The sequence below is a fragment of the Cibotium barometz genome, chromosome 42 (assembly GCF_041138505.1).
Source record: "Cibotium barometz isolate CiBa-2024 chromosome 42, ASM4113850v1, whole genome shotgun sequence".
NCBI lineage: Eukaryota > Viridiplantae > Streptophyta > Polypodiopsida > Cyatheales > Cibotiaceae > Cibotium > Cibotium barometz.
Window position 1 is genome coordinate 7,617,903 of NC_141087.1, and position 21,595 is coordinate 7,639,497.

Below are 21,595 nucleotides of genomic sequence, written 5' to 3' on the forward strand. Positions count from 1 at the left end.
ACCATAGCTTAAGCACAGCTTTATCCAACATGAGAACACAATCTCATGACTCTCGAGCTATGGAATTTATTAGGTCAACCAACACTCACGGCACATCCTAAAAGGATTACCTTTACTGAACATGCCATGTTTGGGGTCCTTTGAGCATACAATGTATATTAAGAAAAATGTATATTAAGACTAACCCCCTCACTTGCAAGTTTTTTGTGGTTGAGTATGTTGGAAGTAGGTTTGATCTTGGGGCATAAATGGACTCTTTTGCTGCCCAAGCGCACCACTGTGCTTTGCTAGCGATAGAGTCATCATGTCGATCAACGATAAAAAGTTGACAATACCATACTGCTAGGAAGAGGATCCAACTTTAATGGATATCTATGATGCTGAATGCAAAAAGATACAAGCCTCTTCCACAAAATCTCCTCTACACAATGACCTACTATCTACACCAATGACTGACTCAGATAAAGCCTCTACTCCTTCAACCCCATCCTCACCTACGAAGTTTGATGCCAAAACCTTGCAATCAGTAGCTATTCGTAAAGAAGTTCCCAGAGCCCAACCATCTAACTCTAACAGCAGGGAACTCAAAGGAAAGGCCTCGGCTCCTATGCATCTTCATCAACAAACCTCACCAAAGGCAACAACCACATGCTCAAAGGCTTCATCATCGTCGACAGCTACTCCACAAGAGACTCTAACCTCATCATCAACAATGCCAATGAGTCTTAAACCTATAGCGTCAGCGCCAACCCAAGTCAAGGAGGGCCCCAAACCATCCACATCACCCCAAAAGAAAACTCCACCACGACAACCACAATCAAGATATCTTAATAGCATCAAAATGTGGGTGGAGAAGCAGCTACTTGTAGCTCAACGCTACTATAAAGGTGCCAATCAAATTTGGGTACCTCGACAGTCAAAACCTCTTCCTCAACAAAGCACTCGAAAGCCAAGGAAGAAGAAGAGTACTCCACAACACTATCCACAAAAGCCTATGCGAGTTCCTCAAAGAACTTAACCAATGCAACAAGTGTGGGTACCAAAAACATTGCTACAAGCACAAGGGTACTACTAAAGAAATACCAAAGCTTGGGTCCCCAAGTGCATCACAAACTCCCCTAAGCTTGCACAAAGAACAAAGCCTCAACACCAAGTACATCGGCAACCAAATTATAGTGTTCATCAAAGATGGGTGCATGTGCATGTACTTCAACAACAAGGATACTATGATGGTAATTCCATCATATGGTTGCCAAAATTGAACAATGTGAAGAAAACCTCACCATGGACTTTAACCTCAACAACTTCACCTAAAGTTTGATAAAAATGGAGACCCAAGCAATAGCAAGCAAATCACTCAACCACTCTCGTGCATTCAGCACCAACACAAGAGCTTATCTGTTCAAGCAAACAATCAGCAGTTTTTCCTACTGCCTCGATATCATTTCAGTGACAAATTCAAGATCAAATATGGAGACTTAAGAGAACATCAAGAAAATTCAAGATCAAATACGGAGACTTAAGAGAACATCAAGAACAAAATAACAATGCTCTTGTCACTCCTCTGGGAATGAGACATGAGTGCACAAGAAGCTGTTGTTTGTAAATCATGACCTAGATGAAAAACAAATAGGGTCAAAATCTACAAATTCACGGAATTCTATCTCACAGAATTACAATTCACGGAGTTCCATCTCATGGCTTAAGAACCTGAACTTTCACATTTAAGCCTCATCATGGATAAAGCCATATCACACAATAGTCACTATATATCTGTTAAGCTTATTGCTTATTATTCTTTTGGGCTAAATTGATGTAGCAGCTGTTCCATGAGTACATATCCATACTCATGCAGCACTGGAGAACATTTGCACCAAAGCCTTACCCCATCGACAACTTTCAGGTACATCTCTAGAGATGGGGGAGCCATGGTGGGCGAAAGCCTGGTCAATGGTACAACCCATCACCTAGAATTTTCATTCAAATTACAAACCTCTCCAAACGATGCCACAATCTTCACAACTCAATGATTTTCAATCCCTAGTGAAGATCTCTATATTAGTCTCGCAAGTCAGCGTAATTCTTTCAATCCTCAGCAAATGGCTACTTCAACACAATGCAACTATATGACTCAATTTTTGTACTTCATGAAAATTTGCTTCTAAGAGCACTTAATTATGCATAAAAACATAAAAAGGACATGGGCAGAAGAAGACAAGATCAGGTCTTACTCAACAACATTTGACAAGAATCCTGCCACACAAAGAGACATCATCACAAGCCAATTACTTCAAATGATGAATGTCACTTCAATGAATCAAATGAGGAATTGAGAATCACCATCCGGTTTTAATGGTTAAGTCTACGTTCCTCCAAATCCTTCTCTCTCTTCTCTCCTATTATTAACATCTCTTAGTGTCCCCACTAACAAAAATCACATGTAACTTTGCCGATGATTGCCAAAAACAAAGTGGGCCAAAAAAAAGGGGCTCACACAAAAATAAAAATGCAATCATTCGCAAAAACCCCCACCCCATTAGGAATTCCCAATACACAACTAACCTCTTCATTCATTAACTAGCTTTTCCTTTTTCTTCTGGAGGAACAAAGACCATTCAACGTCATTCAACATCAAAGCTATTGACAAAGCTTGTTCATTCTCCCCACACAAAGGTCTTCAATGCGATTACGTGGACGCGATCGCCATCAGGAAGGGGGGAACGTTAATCCAATTCTAGGATTAACAAGAGCTACCACCATTATCTTACATCAAGGAGTCACGGTAGATACACCAAAGGGTCATACATTCATGATATAAAGCAATAGTGTCCAAAGCTACAACTTGGATGGACGCTCGTAATGGTGTGATGGAGTATTTATGGCAATTCCCACTTCAAGAGTATGTGGTAGCAAGTTAGGATGAAGTCGTAAGTGATTTACTTCATGGATATATTATGAGAGCAGTCATTGTAATAGCATTAGGCCTCTTATGAGCCTAAAGTGCTCGGCCAACCATAGTTTAAGTGAGTGTGAACACTTATGGCCATGTATATAAGTGAATTTTTCTCATAATATAACATACTCTCCCATTGTACAATTAAGTCTTGCTCTTACTAATCTCTCTCCCTAATGCATGCTAGTGAGTGTGTGTGAGTAAAGTGAGGTGAGGTGAGAGGAGGGATGAGGACCCGTAGTGCAACGTGATGGTGTGACAACGCTCGTGGGAGATGCGGTGGAATTGCTTCTCAAGGAGTTTTAGAGCTTGGAGACCTCAAGGGTTACGAGTTCGGCCATTGGAAAGATCCTCACGGACAGTTGCGTTTCACCAGGTAATCTCTTTTTGGATGTGTTTCAAGGAGGGTTAGGGTGAGCCATAACACAAATCACCATGCAAGAAGGCATTCTTTACATCCATCTAATATAAATACTAGCCCTTCACATCAACCATGACAAAATGATAGCTCTCATGGTTACCATCCTTGCAACCATGTTCAATGTCTCCTCAAAGTCAATGCCATATATCTATGCATAATCCTTGGCAGACCAATCTTGCCTTATACCATCTCACAAATCCACTTGAGTTGTCCATCTGAGTAATGCTTCAGCTTATAGACCCACTTACATCTAATTGCCTTGTTATCCTTAGGAACAGGCAGTAAGTAACACCCATGTTGCATTTATATCTAGTGCTGCCATCTCCTCATTTGTGGCATCTTCCCATTTTGGATTTCCAAGTACCTTCTCAAAACAAGTGGGCTCTACCTCCTATATTTTCTTAACCATATAGGCATAATGATGGACTATAAATTCAACATATCTCAACCTATCAATAGGTTATCTAAACCACGTAGACCTGTGTACACATTCATCACTATACTAAGTGTCTGCAAAACTACCTTGGTTCTCCATGCACCATCACGAGCACAAGAGATAGGTTGCCAAGCTCCTAATAATCAAGGCCTTGCCTTGAGCCATCAAGTTGACGCATTAAGATGCAAAGCAGCACCCCTATTGTGGTTGTCATGGTGGAGTTTTCTTTTGGGGTGATGATGGTTTGGGGCCCTCCTTGACTTGGGTTAGCACTGAGGTTGAAGGTTTGAGACTCATTGGCATTGTTGACGATGAGGTTAGAGTCTCTTGTGGAGTGGCTATCGGATGATGAAGCCTTTGAGCATGTGGTTGTCACCTTTGAAGAGATTTGATGAAGATGCATAGGAGCCGAGGCCTTTCCTTTGAGTTCCCTGTTAGAGTTAGATGGTTGGGCTCTGGGAACTTCTCCAGGAATAGCTGTTGATTGTGAGGTTTTGGCATCAAACTTCATAGGTGAGGATGGGGTTAAAGGAGTAGAGGCTTTATTCGAGTCAGTCATCATTGGTGTAGATGGTAGGTGGATTTTGTGGAAGAGGCTTGTATCTTTTTGCATTTAGCGTCATAGATATCCATTAAAGTTGGATCCTCTTCCTAGTAGTATGGTATTGTCAACTTTTTGTCCTTGATCGACATGATGACTATCGACATGATGACTCTATCGCTAGCAAAGTACAGTGGTGCTTGGGCAGCAAAATAGTCCATTTATGTCCCAAGATCAAATCTGCTTCCAACATACTCAACCACAAAAAACTTGCAAGTGAGGGGGTTAGTTTTAATATACATTGTATGTTCAAAGTACCCCAAACATGGCATGTTCAAGCCTTGTGGTAAAGATAATCCTTTCAAGATGTGCCGTGAGTGTTGGTTGACCTAAAAAATTCCATAGCTCGAGAGTCATGAGCTTGTGTTCTCATTTTGGATAAAGTTGTGCTTGAGTTGTGGTGATTTTATTTGAAATTTCCAATCTAACCAAAATCCTAGGGATTTTTTTAGTAAGATATGTTGGAAGTTCTAGCTCCTGTAAGGTTTCTTCCTCTCGTAATAGCAATTGTACATTGCATGCATGAGTATTCAAGGTGACTGTTTGCATGGATTCATCTAGTGAATACAACGATTCACTTATCCAAGGTTTGCCAATGATGACATCATACTCAAGGAAATCTAGGGTGACATGAAATGTAAATTCTATATCGCCATCGATTGTTTGAGTAGTGTATCTAAAGTAACTTGGAACTTCAATGTTTTAATCATTGGTTCCTTTTGCAAGACTATTGCTTGTCAGGTTGAGTGTAGGTTGTCCCAAATGACACCCAAGTGTCTATTGTCATGATGTTATGACTTGCTCGAGGGATAATCAATGCGTGTTTGTGCTGAACACCATTGCCTATAGGGAAATCCAACCATACCATGATAGAATCTTCCAAAGGAACCATGGGTATTTCGGTTATTGTTTTAGCTTCAGATCCTGTGTCTGTTTCATATTCCCATTCACTTTCATCCTCCTCTGTTTGGGTCTTAGCTTTTTCAAGAGTACCCAATGTGTACAATGGCACACTTGGCTCTCTGACAATTCTTAATGAGGGCTGTTTGGAAACTTGCAAATCCTAATAGTCCTATTTTATGTAGTTTGTTATGTCCTTGTATAACTCAGGTTGAGCCATTAAAGGTGCAAGTGTTGATGTGATGCTGGCTTTATCATGAGAGAAGAGAATTCCTCCAAATGAGGTTTTGAGAGATTGTTTTAATCTTGTAATAAGGGAATTATCAAATTCCTCACGTGCTTTCTAAAGCCTAAAGTTCGTACAATCTATCTCAAATGACTCTTCTCTGTAGAGAGTAGTCTTCCTCTTGAAAAGGAAAGTGGTACTCCTCTAGGTGTTGTATCTTGGTTGCTGTTTTAGGTTTGGCATTATGAGGCTCAATCATAACCGGTGACCCTGTAAGACATTCAACCAAGCTAAGCATGCTCTCTTGAGCTTGCTTTTTGCATTCTACATATGTCATGTGATCATCATTATCCATTTGGGGTGGTTGGGTGGGTTCTAGTTTCTTGATTGGTCTATGTAGTGCTCTGAGCAAAGAGTAAGAACTTGTTTCATCCTCACTTAGTGATGTACTAGAACTTGTTACATTCTCGGACTTTCTTTGGTTTGTCAGTTTTTCACTATGTTTACCCACACACGACGAGATCGAATTTTCTTTTGGGTTTTTGTATCCTGTGTTGTACATATGGGTGTTGAGGTTTGTGTGGTGGTCTTTGATGTGGATGCTTCTGCATCTTGTATAGCTTTTGGCTCTTTTGTGTTTATGTCCCCTTTTGGGTCTTTGTCCTTTGTAGACTCCTTTTTCCTATCTTTTAACTCGACTTTGGTTTTGATAGTTTTTTGTAGTCCCTTGTTTTTCTTGGGTTTACAAGGTTTTGTTTTCTCTTTCAGGTTCTGTTTTAATACATGTTCTTCCACCCATATTGAGGTATTATCTTTTGCATTTTTTTGACTGTTTGCCGCCATGCCTTGTCTTGTAAGCATGTAAGCACATTCAAGGGCACCGTGGACAATTGTCCATTTTGTACGCTTAAGGTGTTAAGAGTTTTATTTTGTGAGACAAGTTGCATTGAAGCAACTCGTCTTGGGCAATCTTGGAACGTGTGATCAATGCCACATCGTTCACACATTGGTCGCAAGGTGTCAGTGACTATGGGAATGGAAGTATTCCAAACTGTGCAATCTACCACCTTGTGAGGTCCATGATAATAGAAACACTGAAGTGTCCGATTAACTACTTCTTGAGCAGTTTCTACCCTTTGGACTGTTTTTGTTTGGTGCATGAGAGATGGAGGTTTTGAGTCCAATAATGTTGTTAGAAGGAGTGTTAGAATAAACATTGGAAAGTTCGTGGATAAAAGTGTCGCATTTATTTTTACAATAAACATCGGAATTGTTTCTTTTCTAGATTATTTTTTTTAATTTTCAGCGTATTTATATCTTAACCAATATATATGTTTTTTTCTCACCTTTGGTATATACAAATACTTGTAAAATTAAATGAAACCAACAAAAAAAAGAAAATTTATCTCGTCCATGTGATTCTTGCAAAAACATATGTAGCACACTCTCTGTCCACCGTGTACACACACATGTAGATCATGGTCTTCACACACCCCTTTCCACATACACATATACATTACCATAAAATCATAGGATGTGAGAATATTTGCATGTTTAAAAAATCATAGTTTATTGTTATCAACTCTCTCATCTTCAAAAAGATCATTGACCCCGAAAAGATCTATTTCAAGGAAAATCCCTCCATATTTGAATCCTGTAGGAATAGAAGATGCATTATTTTGTTTGAGACATCTCCTGTGTCTAATTAGTCAATCTCTATACCTTCGTCTAAGCCTTGATCTTGTTGTACTTCGACATGAAGTGGAACTTGATCTTGTTGGCCCACACCAATCTCTGCTTCATATTCCAGTATTTCCATGTCTTCATATATTTGTTCACTATGTGGTGCCACTTGGATTACAAACCACCATCTTAGATCTCGTGGGTCCTCCTTAAAGATTATTTTCTCACAATGCTCTGATACTACAAATGTGTCTTTTTGGTCTTTCCATATCTTTGTGGAGTCCACTTGAACTAATTTGGATTTGTCTCTTTGTATGGTTGCATGTTCTCTTGTTTTGACTACCCTGAACCACTTAACATAAAAAATAAACATATGAAACTTTCTAAAGCCAACCTTGATGATATCTTGGATGGTTCTAGAGCATGTTCACTTCCATATTTAGATGACTTGTACTAGTCCTGCTTTCCTGCATGAAATTCTCTTTAACACCATAATCGAATGTTGTTCTCTTCTTATCGATTTTCTCCACTCGAAAATGGAGTCCATGTGACCACATGCTGTAATTTATTGGTATTAAAGAAAATAACTCATTGTTAGTTTATGAAAAAGTTGTAATATTATTTGGAGAACATGTGAACATATTGAGGCTTAGAATGAGTGAAATCACCTACATGGTAGTCACAACCATATGCAAGCTCCTCTTCCTCATCTTTAATAACTTCACCATGAAGTTTTGCTTCTTGTAAGGTTTGTTGGAGTCATCTACTTGACGGAAAGTCTGGAAGTATAGAAAGTGATGAAGGGTATGATTGGTGAGCCGTAGTCCGACTTCTTCGAAAAGCTTGGCGAGCTCGATTCCTTTCATTCTTGGCCTCTCCATACCACTCAATCTACTTTTACATATTACTTGAGTTTAAGATGCAAAATTTATTGATCATCTTGTCTCATAAGGTTTCATCCATCCTTCTCTCAATCCCTCGTCCTTGTGTGGGTCTTCTCCAACTACCCTCTCATCCTCTTCCGTTGACCAAAGTTTAGGAATTTCACGGTCTACGGTACTAAGAAACTCTGTGATATACATGAGGGATTCTTGCAGAGGCCATCCCATTGCCATACTTCCCTATGGACGAGCTCTTTGACAGACAAAATCTTTTAGCATCTTCATGAACCTCTCCAAAGAGAACATTAAACGTGAATGGACAACCTCTCCAAAAAGATCATCTAATGTGAATGGTCGACCCCTACCACCACAGCCACCTCATCCACAACATGAATCAGGAGATGCATCTGTATGGTTAATACGTTGGTTGGGAGAAACTTCTCCACCAATGTAATTACTTTTATGGCATTTAAGCGAAGTGCTTTGAAACTGTCTTTTCTTATCTCTGCCAATGAAATCCAATGGACCACGATACCAATCTTGTATATTGTATCCCTTATGTTGTCGGTGAGGCAAACCTAATGACCACGATAATTTTAAAAAAGGTAAAAGAAAGAGATAAAAATGGAAAGGGCAAAAAGTGCTTACGCAAAAAGTTTTGATAAACTAGTATCCTCAGAGGGGGGGGGGTTCACTTATAAGTATGTAAGCGTAGCACATAGGTTCAACACAAGGGATTTCTAAAATCACTTTTTACACATTTTTTACATACAGAACGGTATCATTTAAAGGGGTATCAGAGGTTGAATAGAAAAAGGGTATGTTTTATTCATGGAAAATTCCCAGAAAAGGGATTTTTAAAATAAGCCTTGAACGCACGTGATATAGAGGGTTTACTTATAGTGACCCTCCCCGAGAGCTAGTATCAGACCATCCAAATATTGATTGAAGTTTAGCATTGAGAGGCATGCACGCAAAATAGAGGAGCTTAACAAACGAGCTTGGAGGCCTCAAGGGACTCAAGTTCGAAGCATTGGTGAGTGCCCTACGACAGTTGTGATCTATTGCTCATCCTTTAGGTGAATATGTAGAGTTCCCTCTTAGAGGTGTGGTAGCCTCCCATAACAACAGATTGGATACCAATTTAGCTCGTATGTTATGCAAATCTTTTGATTTGTATAGATCTTTTTTGCACCCCTTTTGGGCATGTATAGCTCGCTCACATATGTGGTAACTTTTTTGTATACGACATTTATCGCATAAGGATTGATATCCAATAATTTGTATCAATGTATCTTTGTGGTTCGATATGTAGTTGGTTATGTATCAACGTATCTTTGTTTGCCTTAATTTTTTAAGTTTATCTAAAACTTCACTTGAATACAAATGCAGTAAAGTCTTTACATATTTGGCATAATGGTGCATCTAGGTACAGAACTGTACCTCGATGCACCATTATGCCAAAAATATTTTTTCCTACACCCATCAAAAAAAGCATCGGAGTGCGAATTGAAAATTGCTTACATCCATCGGAATTTCTGTCCAAAATTGATTGTGTGTCCATCGATATATAAGTCGGAATAAACCTCAGTAAAAGCATCAGAAACATTTTATTTTCAACGTTTCCTTCGATGTTTATTTCAAAGTGTATTATGACATCTTTTTTGACAATGTTTTTGACAATTTTATAGCCACGCTATTTTCAATGCACATATAGACTATCGTAAATTTTACAAGAAATTCTTTTTCATCGAAAAAACGTCGGTATATGTTTGTCTCATAGTAGTCTCTCTCTCTCTCTCTCTCTCTCTCTCTCTCTCTCTCTCATATACAAATATCCTATTGTGTTTACACTTACATAGAGTTGTTATTTCTTACGTGTATAAATAGAATATGTCTCATTATTTTTGGGCTAAAGCAATAGGTAGTATCTCTCTCTTGACTACAAGATCCTACTATCTTAATATTGTTACATAGAGTTATAATTGCTTACATGTCTAAAGAGAATATGCCTTATTATTTTTGGGCTAACACACTAGGTAGTATCTTAGATAGAAGCTTTGCTCTAGTAGATTTGTGTTTTCTTTTAGGAGCGCTACTTTTTATTGGAGCACAGAAGTAGCCCATAGTGGCCTTATTGAGTAGAGAGGTAGAGTATAGGGGTGCTCCAAGGGAATCTTAATGCCTCAACTTGATGGCTCAGAGCAAGGCCTTGATAAGGAGATTGGTATCCTCTCTATTGTACTCCTAGTGTTGCATAGAGAACCAAGATAGTTTTGAGGACACTTTGTATATTGATCTATGCATACACACGTCTACCTGGTTTAGATAATAGATAACCTATTGATAGGTTGAGATATGATGAATTTATAGCTTATCATTATGCCTATATGGTTAAGGCAAGATAGGAGGTAGAGCCCACTTGTTTTGAGGAGGCACTTGGAAATAAAAAATGGGAAGATGCCATGTATGAGGACATGGCAGCATTGGATATAAACGCAACATGGGAATTACTTGCTGCCTTTTCCTAATGATACAAAGGTGATTAGATGTAAGTGGGTCTATGAGGTGAAGCGTAACTTAAATGGATAACTCAAATGCATTTGTGAGGTGGTATAAGGCAAGATGATTTTGCCAAGGATTATGCATAGATATATGGCATTAACTATGAGGAGACATTGAGCATGGTTGCAAGGATGGTAACCACGAGAGCTATCATTTTACCATGGTTGATGTGAAGGGTTGGCATTTATATCAGATGGATGTAAATAATACCTTCTTGCATGGTGATTTTCCTAAAGAGGTATACATGGTGCAGCCACCAGGTTATAAGAGTAATGCACACCCAAATTTGTGTGTAGGTTACATAAATCCTTATATGGCTACAAGCGGGCCCACCCAAAGCTTGGTAAAACAAGATCGATGGCTATCTTGTTACCATAAGATTTTAGATATCGCCAATGCATGATTTCACTCTATGTGAAAAAGATAGATAGAGGGATTATGTTGTTAATCATTTATGTGGAAGGATTCATCATCAATGGTGATAGTGATTTAGACATATATGATATTAGGATGATATTGATACACAAGTTTAAGATGAAGGATTTGGGTGACCTGCGATATTTCCTAGGTATAGAGGTGGTGAGATCACATGATGGTATTTTGTTATTACTACAGAGGCATTATTGCTTGTACATGTTGTCTAAGTATGGTTTGACAAGCTCTAAGACTATTTATGTGTCATTGGAGTAGAACACTAAGCTCTTTGCAGATACATTCACTTTCCATAGAAAGGAGACGTCACCTCCATGCATGAAACTCAACAAAACCTACTATTTAAATTTCTCTTTAAAAAAACTATATCCCTTTCTAAGCATATGAGTCCCAATTGTGAAATTCAAGTACCCCGTATTTAAGATTTAAAATACATGTGACAACTTGCAGCCCATGTAAGTAGCGTGGATGTAAGTGCTAGTAGCACAAAGACCTACATGTACTCTTCAAAAATCATTCCATGTATGTTTAATTGAAAAGAGTACTAAACTAATAAAGTTTTCAAACACCACTAGATCACATATTATAAAAACTATAAAAAGAAACAGACCCCTACTTTCATTCTCCCCTCCCACCATAAATCCCCCTCACCCCCTATAAGCTTAAGCCCCCCCTTCAAAAAACCCTCTCCCTTAAACTCACATGATACCATAAGATATGGTTTGTGAATCCCTCGAGCTGCAGATATAGTTGATCTTTTGGAGGACCCTTGATGTACATGCACTTGGGAAGTTTGATCTATATGATCACACTAGGCTCATCACTTGCACAATGAAGCATGATAATGATATGCCACCTGCAACCTATTTGCCATCTGCTTTATCAGTTTTTAGTGATCAAAGTTTTCGATTCTCCATATATTCTCTCTCTCTCTCTCTCTCTCTCTCTCTCTCTCTCTCTCTCTTGTCTATGAATATTTTTTTGTGTTTACTATTACGTAGAGTTGTAATTTTGTACATCTCTTTCTCTCTCTCTCTCTCTCTCTCTCTCTCTCTCTCTCGTCTATAAATATTTTGTTGTGTTTACTATTACGTAGAGTTGTTATTTCAAAAGAATATGCCTCATTATTTTTGGGCAAAAGCAGTAGGTAGTATCTCTCTCTTGTCTACAAAATCTTGGTGTAGAGTGATAATTTCTTACATGTATGAAAAGAATATGCCTCATTATTTTTGGGCTAAAGTAGTAGGTAGTAACTTAGATAGAAGATTTACTAGGAGGTTTGTGTTTTCTTTTAGGAGTGTTGCTTCTAGTTGTATCACAAAAGCAGTCTATAGTTGCCTTGCTGAGAAGAGAGGTAGAGGATAGGGGGGTTGCTATGGACCTTTGATGGCTCAAAGAAGAGCCTTGATAATGAGCTTGGCATCATGGAGAACCAGGATAATTTTGAGGACACTGGACAGTGATCTATGTGCACAGGTCTGCTTGATTTAGATAACCTATTGATAGGTTGAGATATGATGATTTTATAGGCCATCATTATGCCTACATGGTTAAGGAAATACAAGAGGTAGAGCCCACTTGTTTTGAGCAGGCACTTGGAAATCCGAAATGGGAAGATGGCATGGATGAGGAGATGGAAGCATGGGATGTAACTACAACATGGGAGCTACTCATTGCCATTGCCTAAGGATGAGAAGGCATTTAGATGTAAGTGGGTCTTCACACAGACATATGGCATTGACTATGAGGAGACATTGTACATAGTTGCAAGGATGGTTGCCATGAGAGCTATGATTTTGTATGGCTACTATGAAGGGTTAGTCTTTATATCAAATCGATGTAAAAAATGCCTTCTTGCAAGGTGATTTGCATGAAGACGTATACATGGTGCAGCCACCATGTTATAAGAGTAATGCACAAGTGGGTCTTCACACAGACATATGGCATTGACTATGAGGAGACATTGTACACAGTTGCAAGGATGGTAGCCATGAGAGCTATGATTTTATATGGCTACTATGAAGGATTGGTCTTTATATCAAATCGATGTAAAAAATGCCTTCTTGCAAGGTGATTTGCATGAAGACGTATACATGGTGCAGCCACCATGTTATAAGAGTAATGCACACCCAAATTTTGTGTGTAGGTTACATAACACCTTATATGGCTTGAAGCAGGCCCAAACCCAGAGCACGACTATCTTGTTACCTTAAGATTTTAGATATCCGCCAATATAGGATTTCAGTCTATCTGAACAAGATAGATAAAGGGATCATGTTGTTAGTCATTTATGTGGATGACAATGGTGATAATTATGCAGACATATATGATATCAGGATGGTCTTGATGCAAAAGTTTAAGATGATGGATTTGGGTGAGCTGCGATGTTTCCTAGGTATAGAGGTGGTGAGATTGCATGATGGTATTTTGCTATTACACAGGTAGTATGGCTTGGACATGTTGTCCAAGTATGGTATGACAGGCTGTAAGCCTATTTGAGCAGAACTCTGCACATATATAGGTGAGCTTTTGGAGGACTCTACGATGCATAGGCATATAGTACGAAGTTTGATCTACATGATCACAGTAGGCACATGACTTGCATGATGTAGGCTCCCCAATGATGGCCCTCAATGTATACTTCACTATAGAGTAACTCCTGGAGAATACTAAAATGTGGGTGTGCTTCTCTGGCTATGTAGGTGTGCTTCTCTACTAAAATGCCGATTTTAAATCCCAACACTAATCAATAAATCTTAGTCAATATATGGTGAATCATGGCGGTGTGGTAGTTTATTAGAGTCCTACAGATTCTTGCCCATTCTGGATTTGAAAAATTGTGTCTCTAACTTGCTAGAGCAAGAGGAAGGGGAACCCTTACCAAGGGCCATATTAAATATATTGGCAAGTAGAGGAGCTAGAGTATGACATGCATGAGGCAAAGACTCAGCTTATAAGTTCTCATGTTCTTTAGTCTCTCTAGTTCTACCAAACATGTATTTATCCACTTTATAAATATATAGAGAGGATATTTAAATATTTATCCAATTTTGTGAGATGTCCCCGTAGGGACAATATTTATCTGAAGTAGAGGAGCTAGAGTATGACATGCATGAGAAAAACACTGAAATTTTGTAAATATATGCAGGGGAGGTTGAAATTGAACATCCAAACACGTATACATACCAAAGGCGTGCGCGGGTAAGTAACTACTAGAGACGGCCTAACTTTGTGACGCATTATCTAATCTTTTTTTTTTCAATAAAAGGCATTTTCATTACTGAAAAAAGACAATACAGGTTACAAGAGTCGGAGATTTAGCTTTGGCCAAGCTCCTGATACATGGAATCATGGGGGAGTTACAATTTACCAAAGTACTGAGTTACATACCGGGATGCATGGGGGATTACAGATTACCAAAGTACTGAGTTACAAGCTGGCTTCTATATCATACCTAAGTTTACTGGAGCTTTAGAACATAGGAGAGATCAATCTTGACGAGTTGCTCTCTCTTTTCTTGTAGCTGTAGTAGCTTTATCTTCGCCTGAATGTTCATGGCCGACCTTTCAATCTGGACTTTAGCTCTTGAAATTTTGGTCTCAATGGCAGTGAGCTTCCTCAGGTAGAATCTCTCTCCAGCAGAGGTGAGCTGACTTTTGAGGGTGTTAGTATTCCGAGTACTGCCATTGTATAAGGCCGCTAGTCTTTCAAGCCAAAAGAACCAGAGAATCTCTGTTCTAATTATAGTCCACAGCTCCGTAGAGCATCCTATTGAATCACCAATGAGCATATGTTTCCATGACAGTGATGTTTGCCCCCAACTAGCCACATATTCATTAAGTTTCTTAACCATTAGCTCTATGGCAGGGCACAAAAGAAATATGTGGACATCATCTTCTTCTTTGTTGCATCTGCTGCAAGTACCATTGCCCTTCCCAATAGCAAGAGCCTTTGTCTGTGTCCAGATGGCTCTGTACATGATAAGCCAAGCTAGGCAGGCTTTCTTAGGTTCCACATGTTTCCCCCATAAGGACTTCAAGAGAAAATACCATTGTCTTTTGTCTTTGAGGATATTCCATCTTTGGTTAAGAAACCGATGGATAGGAGGGGAGGAGACTATGGGAGGGATAGGCCAGATGTACCTTTGGGATTTCCACTGGAAGGCTTTCAACTTGGGGGGGTCCTCTATTGTCATTAGCCACCAGTCTTCCCTCTGCCATAGCATCAGTCTTCTCCCAACAGTGTCCAGCTGTGAGTGTGAGAGGTTGTGTTTAGCTATGAGATCTGCTCTTGCTAGCCGTGTTTTCTTTTCTCTGTCCCACAGGTCTGCCCATATCTTAATGCCCATGTTGTGCAGCTTCAGAGCCCCTTCCAAATCTTGAGTATCCGTTGGAGGCAGATCAAGGGCAGGCCACCATATGGAGTCGAGAGGATGCAATCCCAGCAAATCTTTGAGGGCCGTGGCTAACTCCAAGTGCCCTTTCACCTTCCCCCAGGCCTTCCATATCGAAACCACCAGTTCCGATCCTTTTGGGTTTATCCCGTGTTTGCTTCTAATAATGGTTAGATGGGGGAGGTTTTTCCATCTATGTTGGCCTCTAAGAGCAAACATGTGATTTTTCCTATTGAGAAGCCACGCCCAACTCTTGTCCTGGTGCATTAATCCTCTCAGAATCCATTTGGCTGCCAGTCTGTCAGCTAATTCTACTATGTCTAGAATTCCCAATCCTCCAAGCTCAGTGGGGAGGCAGCAGATTTCCCATTTCACTTTGGCCACTTTCTTTACCCACGGGTCTCCTCCCCAGAGAAAGTTCCTGCAAAGGGACAAGAACATCTTCACATCTTCTTCGGGAGGTCTCCAACAGCTCAAGAAGTAGATTGCAGTTGGAATGATGCAGTGGTTAAGCACCATTTTCCTGGCTGCCATATTCAGTTGTCTATTTTGCCATTTTTTTATCTTAACTTCAAGTTTTTGCATGACCCATTGCCATCTTTTCCTTAGTGACACTCTGAATCCCATAGGTATTCCAACAATCCTAATAATTTCACCATCCTGGATAACCTTGCATCCTTCTTGTAGGAGCCAGTTAGGCGGGGGCTGAATGCTGGTTCTGATCCCTGTTTTGTTGTGGTTGATCACTGAGCCAGAGGCCTTACAGTAGGTTTGCAAACATTCCCAAAAGGTGTCTATGCTGTTCTCTTCATTTTCCACAAGAGCATTGGAGTCATCTGCGAACATTTCCGTGCACACCTGTACTCCATTACCAAGTAAAATACCTTTCAGATCACCTTTGATTATTCTGTCATGGATAAGCCAATTGAGTCCATCCGCCGCTATTGCATACAGCAGGGGGCCAGAGGGCAGCCTTGCCTGATGGATCTTGACAATTTGAAGGCTTGTGTCAAATCTCCATTGACACAAACCTGTGCAAAAGCATTGCCCAATAAGGTTTTAACCATGCTACAGAATCTAGGGCCACAACCCATGTGTTTCAGAGCATCCAGCATATAGTCCCATCTAAGTCTATCATAGGCTTTGTCAAAGTCTATTTTAAAGAAAATGTAATCCTGCTCTGATTCTTCTGCATATTCCATAGTTTCCCAAAGCGTGATTATAGTGTCCAGAATGTGCCTTCCTTTAATAAATCCCTTATGTTCCTGTCTTATCCAATCATTCATATGATCTTTCAGCCTTAAAGCAAGAGCTTTGGCAAAGATCTTGTAAGCGCTATTGAGGAGAGTGATCGGTCTCCAGTTGGTTATAATGTCCCTGTCCTCTTTTTTGTGTATAAGTTTAATGATTCCTGCATTGACAGTCTGGGGGAGGGCTTCGAAGAGGAGGGCTTCATTCCAGATTTTGAGAAGGGGCTCTATCAGAAATTCTTTGAAGGTTTGGAAGAATTCCGCTGGGAGGCCATCTTTGCCGGGCGATTTCTTGACCTTGAGCATGTCAATGGCTGTGGCAATTTCCTCTCTTGTGATTGCTTTGTCCAGCCAATGGGCTTGTTGCTCAGGTACAGTTTTGCGTCTGCTCTGTTCAATAACCTTAGTGGCCACCGTTTGTTCCTCATCCGAGGTGGTAGTTTCTGTGAGGAGCGTTTGGAAATGCTGTGCTATCCAGGCTTTATTGTCTTCAACCTTTAGCAATAGATTGCCTGAGCTATCTTTCATGGGGGGGATTGTGTCCGCTGCATGTTTTACTTTGAGCATTTGGAACATCTCTTTAGATGGTCTATCTGCTTTCCCAGCCCACCATTCCCTGAAGAAGAGGGAGCTTTCCTCCAGTTCTTGGTCTTCAAGCTTGTGGAGTTTGGCTCTCGTGTCCTTTAGCTTCCTCTGAGCTGTATCATCTCCATTGTCCACCCTGTCTTCAAGCTCTTTAATCTCTTCTATACTGGCTCTTTTCTTCTCAAACCTTATCTTTTTAACCCCTTTCCTTGTACATATGAGCTCCTACTGAATCAGGGCGAAAAGAACCTCTGGCAAGCTCTCCCCCATTATCTCTGGCTCCTCATCCCTATAGGAAGAGATTCACAAACAGGAAAAGGAGGGGGAGAAGGAAACCTTTAAGCAAAAGAAGTTTAACTTGGCCAACACCAACCTGAACTCTCAGACGATGAAGAGGATTTGTCAGATCACTACCCCATTAGAGCCTCTCTGGATAAAGAAGATAAAAAAGAGGCTCCAAGAATTAAAAGGATATGGGATCATTTCTTTAGTGTAGGCCTGTCTCCCGCTAAAGCTTGGACTCTAGCAGCATTATCTAATCTTTTGGAGATGGCAGCACCGACCAATTAATGTTCTTGGAAATGACAAAAGAATATGACAAAAGCAACGTCAAAGGACCACCGGGACGACGAGGGCTGCTTGGATTTGTTGATGGACAATGGCGCCAAACAGAGGGCGCTTGCACAAGCAAACAAGGACGGCGCTTGCAGCAGCGGCCGACCAGTCCGTCCACTGTAGGACGCACTCACCTTTTCAGAGCCACATCCAATAATCCAAATCCTATCCCGCATTTTTGATCACATGGGCGCACTCCATATTCCCTCCCCGCTAGCATAAAAGGACCTTCCACGTTCCGAGCAATACACCCCTTGCAATTCGTAAGCTGCTTACTTTAATTCAATTAATTAGTGCTTTTGTTTCTCCGCGGTAGCTAGCAACATGCCTGCTCCAGTTTTCTTCACAATTGCCTCCACGCAGTACCCTGGTTACAATGTTGTGCAGCGTGGGTCTCACATTGTGCTTGCTGCAGAGAATCTGGACAACCCTTTCCAGGTTTATAAATCTATGAGCTGCTCTGCTGCACATCTTGACTATAGCATGCGTCCGTGTGTGTGTTTGTGTGTGTGTGTGTGAGAGAGAGAGAGAGAGAGAGAGAGAGCTCTATAAATTGTACTTGTGCGCTAAGTTTCCAGTGTCGCACTGATGTTTTCTGCAGCTGTGGTACAAGGACGATTCATGGAGGTTTTTGAAAGACTCTGAAGGAAACCCAGCATTTGCGCTGATTAATAACGGATCCAAAGCGGCCCTTAAGAGCAATCTGACTGCACCGCTCAAGGTAACCAATGACAAAATTGTGCTCATTGCATTATGCATGGGACGTGCTCAGGCGGCACGTCCCACTCATCAGGACGTAGTTGGTTGCAAGAGCAAATATTACGACTATTTACGAGCTGGTAGCCCCCTCCCCCCCCCCCCTTTTCCAGGTGTCGCTCCATACAGACTATGGCGCGTCGGAGAGCGCCAATAACACCACACTTTGGACGTTACGCTCTGATAAGCTTGGCAGTGCCATCTCGTCCTTGGAACTGAACCTCTTGTTGGACTTGGGAGTGGGGAAGTCCCCGCCAGAAAACGGAGACGGGGTGGCCGTGATCTTGCAAAAGGCGCCAGCTAACGGCGGGACCAGTAGTACTCAGCGCTGGAAATTGAATGAGTATGGTAAGGCAAATGAAATGGAATTTTAAAATCCGTGCTGTATCAACCAAGTCTTATCATCCTGACGTGCGCCTTATATATTGCAGTACCATCCGTCTATACAATACAATCAGCATGGGTTTCCCAGATTTTGATCGTCAAGAATCCTCACGAAAATCTCACATTCCCGCCTACAAGCGGTACTATCAACGACGAGCTCACGGTTGTCGCAGTGAACTCTCAGAATCAGGATGGTGATCGAGAGGTACGTCATGACCATTAGCCCCCCTCTCTCTCTCTCTCTCTCTCTCTCTATATATATATATATATATATATATATATATATGAATGAATATGCGTGTCTAAGCCGTATGCCTCCTCTTTGTGTTGAAGTACACTTCTCACATGAATTCATGTGTTCGTGTTTGTAGGTATGGTATAAAGTTCCTGCTCGTGGCCGGCACGAAGATTCTAACTCTTCCTTTATAGTCATAAGCAGAAGCAATGGAAAAGCTCTGAAAGGCTCTACTAAACCAGGAGATAAGGTATCTCCATTTCATGCATGCATATAAACTACCTCTCATCTCACATAATCTTTTAGCCTCGCTTTGTGTATCATCTACTTTGTTACTAACATTTTATATAACCTTGGCTGTATGTTGCGATGACTAATAGGTCATCGCAACAGAGTTCGATCCTCTGGATGATAACTTTGTGTGGTCAGAGAATCGTAGCGTAGGCTCTCAAAGAAATTATGTTGCGATCAACCTTGCCAATGGAGATAACACACTTAGTTGGTACCTCCCCAGTGATACCGATTACCAAAATGCTGCATATTACCACCCTTTGACAGTACGCGTACCTGTAACTGCTTCAAACGTGCAGCAACAATGGCAATTCATTCCGTTTTCCTCTTCTTCTTGTGAGATCATATTCTTTCATTATATCTCTCCTTCGTTTGAATTGCAATATTTTATCAGAATGCATAAAAGTCACACACTCGGGCATATAAAATGATGTTGTATTGATGTCTCTGAGAACTAACATACGACCGCTAATGATGCTTTTTTTTTTTTGCAGAAGAACAAATAGAAGACAACCAGACGAAAAGGGCCTCTTTAATAATGTAGCCAGTAATCCCGTTTTCACAACGGTGATTCATCATCCTTGTGTACCATCCACAATAATGATGCTTTATTACAGAAGAACAAAAAGAAGACAAACTGCCAAAAAGGGCCTCTTTAATAATACTAGTAATCTCGTTTTCACAATGGTGATTCATCATCCTTGTGTACCATCCATATGCTTGCTTGGTATGGAATAATGAAGCTATATTGTTTTTGTTATTGGAAATAGCTATTATGTCAAAAGCTTCTTGCTAAGAGAAGGACCTTTTTACATTTTTTCAAGAGCTTGCATCTATTAAAATGGCCTGTAAAGAGGGCAAGAACAGAAAAAAATGTTGATATCCACCACCACACTAGATATCAGGCCTCCCTTCCTTTCTAGATTGCAGGTTGCACTTGAAACCTTCGCTTCCCATGAGAAATAATCCCATTTGTAGTAGTATAATGTGCATCTACTGCTAATTTTGGCTACACTCTTCTTCTCTTACTCTTCCATCATAGACTCAAGTAGAAGAACCAAACTAAAATCTTAAAAACAGAGAGTTAAAAACTCCTTCTGAAATCATTAAAATGGTTCTTGTTATGTGACATGTAAAACTTCTGAAAATAGTCATTAGAATCTTCTCATAATACCCATGTTATCCATAAAATATGGATACAAAACATATTCTCCTAATCAATGCTCGATTTGTTGGTCTTTCTAATTCAATGCATCAATGCTTGATTTGTTGGTGTGAGGCTCACGCTCCTGAGATTCACGCTCATGAGGTTTATGCTTATGAGGCTCACGCCTGTGAGGTTCACACCTCAAGAGCCACACTGAGGAGACTAAGAGGTGAAGGCACAACCCCACTTAGCAACACTCAACAAGTAGAAATATGAGGGGATCAACCTAACGAATCATTATGGATTTAGAAGCATGAGGAACACACCTTGAAGGGGGGAAACACTGAGGAGGTCGGGTAATATTAGGCTCACACAAAACGGAAAGCCCAAGGAAAGAGGACATCGTAGTAGATAACATCAACTAGATAGTACTACAATAAGCGCTAAGGTATCATATTTGGTAAGCAAGAAATATCATCAAACTCTTGCACATTTGTTAGTGGCTCGTGCCCTAACAAAGAAACAACAACAAAAGAGAAGGGAAAACATAGAAAGGAAAATTTAAAGAAGAAGAAGAAGAGAAAGAGCTAGGTTTTCATTGAAGTTCCCCTTGCTCAGGGAAGCCTGATACAATCACGTGATCTGCCCAAGAAAGTCTATGTGTCCTGAATGTCCACCCCCCCACATGCATACAGTAGGTGCACACTAGCTAACCTTGGCATGCCCATCTTTATAATAAAGTGCACCGACCATCGGCTCTGACGTCCGGCTCAGCGATGGGCATGGCAGCTTACGGCTGTAGCTGTCTGACCGACACTTGGCACACCCGATGGGTTGTATT

At 40.5% G+C, this 21,595-nt stretch overlaps 1 protein-coding gene across 3 annotated transcripts; it reads left to right on the plus strand.

The window, feature by feature from the left end:
* Positions 1-18,188: 18,188 nt before the first annotated feature.
* Positions 18,189-20,590, plus strand: LOC147614135 (ricin B-like lectin R40C1). 3 transcript variants are annotated; one of them, XM_086780672.1, is made up of 7 exons: positions 18,189-18,379; positions 18,543-18,662; positions 18,811-19,045; positions 19,129-19,286; positions 19,453-19,566; positions 19,697-19,943; positions 20,102-20,590. In XM_086780672.1, coding segments are annotated over exons 1-7 (990 nt in total). In that variant the 5' UTR covers positions 18,189-18,265; the 3' UTR covers positions 20,104-20,590. The 3 variants fall into 3 exon arrangements, with proteins under 3 accessions (XP_086636798.1, XP_086636800.1, XP_086636797.1); XM_086780674.1 differs by having other exon boundaries at positions 18,191-18,379; positions 20,225-20,292; XM_086780671.1 differs by lacking the exon at positions 20,102-20,590 and having other exon boundaries at positions 18,191-18,379; positions 19,697-20,079.
* Positions 20,591-21,595: the final 1,005 nt, after the last annotated feature.

Bases quoted from the DNA above. Each gene is read 5' to 3' on its own strand.
- LOC147614135 (XM_086780671.1), top strand. From the start codon at position 18,266: ATGCCTGCTCCAGTTTTCTTCACAATTGCCTCCACGCAGTACCCTGGT. The intron at 18,380-18,542 runs GTTTATAAATCT...TGTTTTCTGCAG, and splicing joins ATCTGGACAACCCTTTCCAG to CTGTGGTACAAGGACGATTC. The intron at 19,046-19,128 runs GTAAGGCAAATG...TATATATTGCAG, and splicing joins CTGGAAATTGAATGAGTATG to TACCATCCGTCTATACAATA.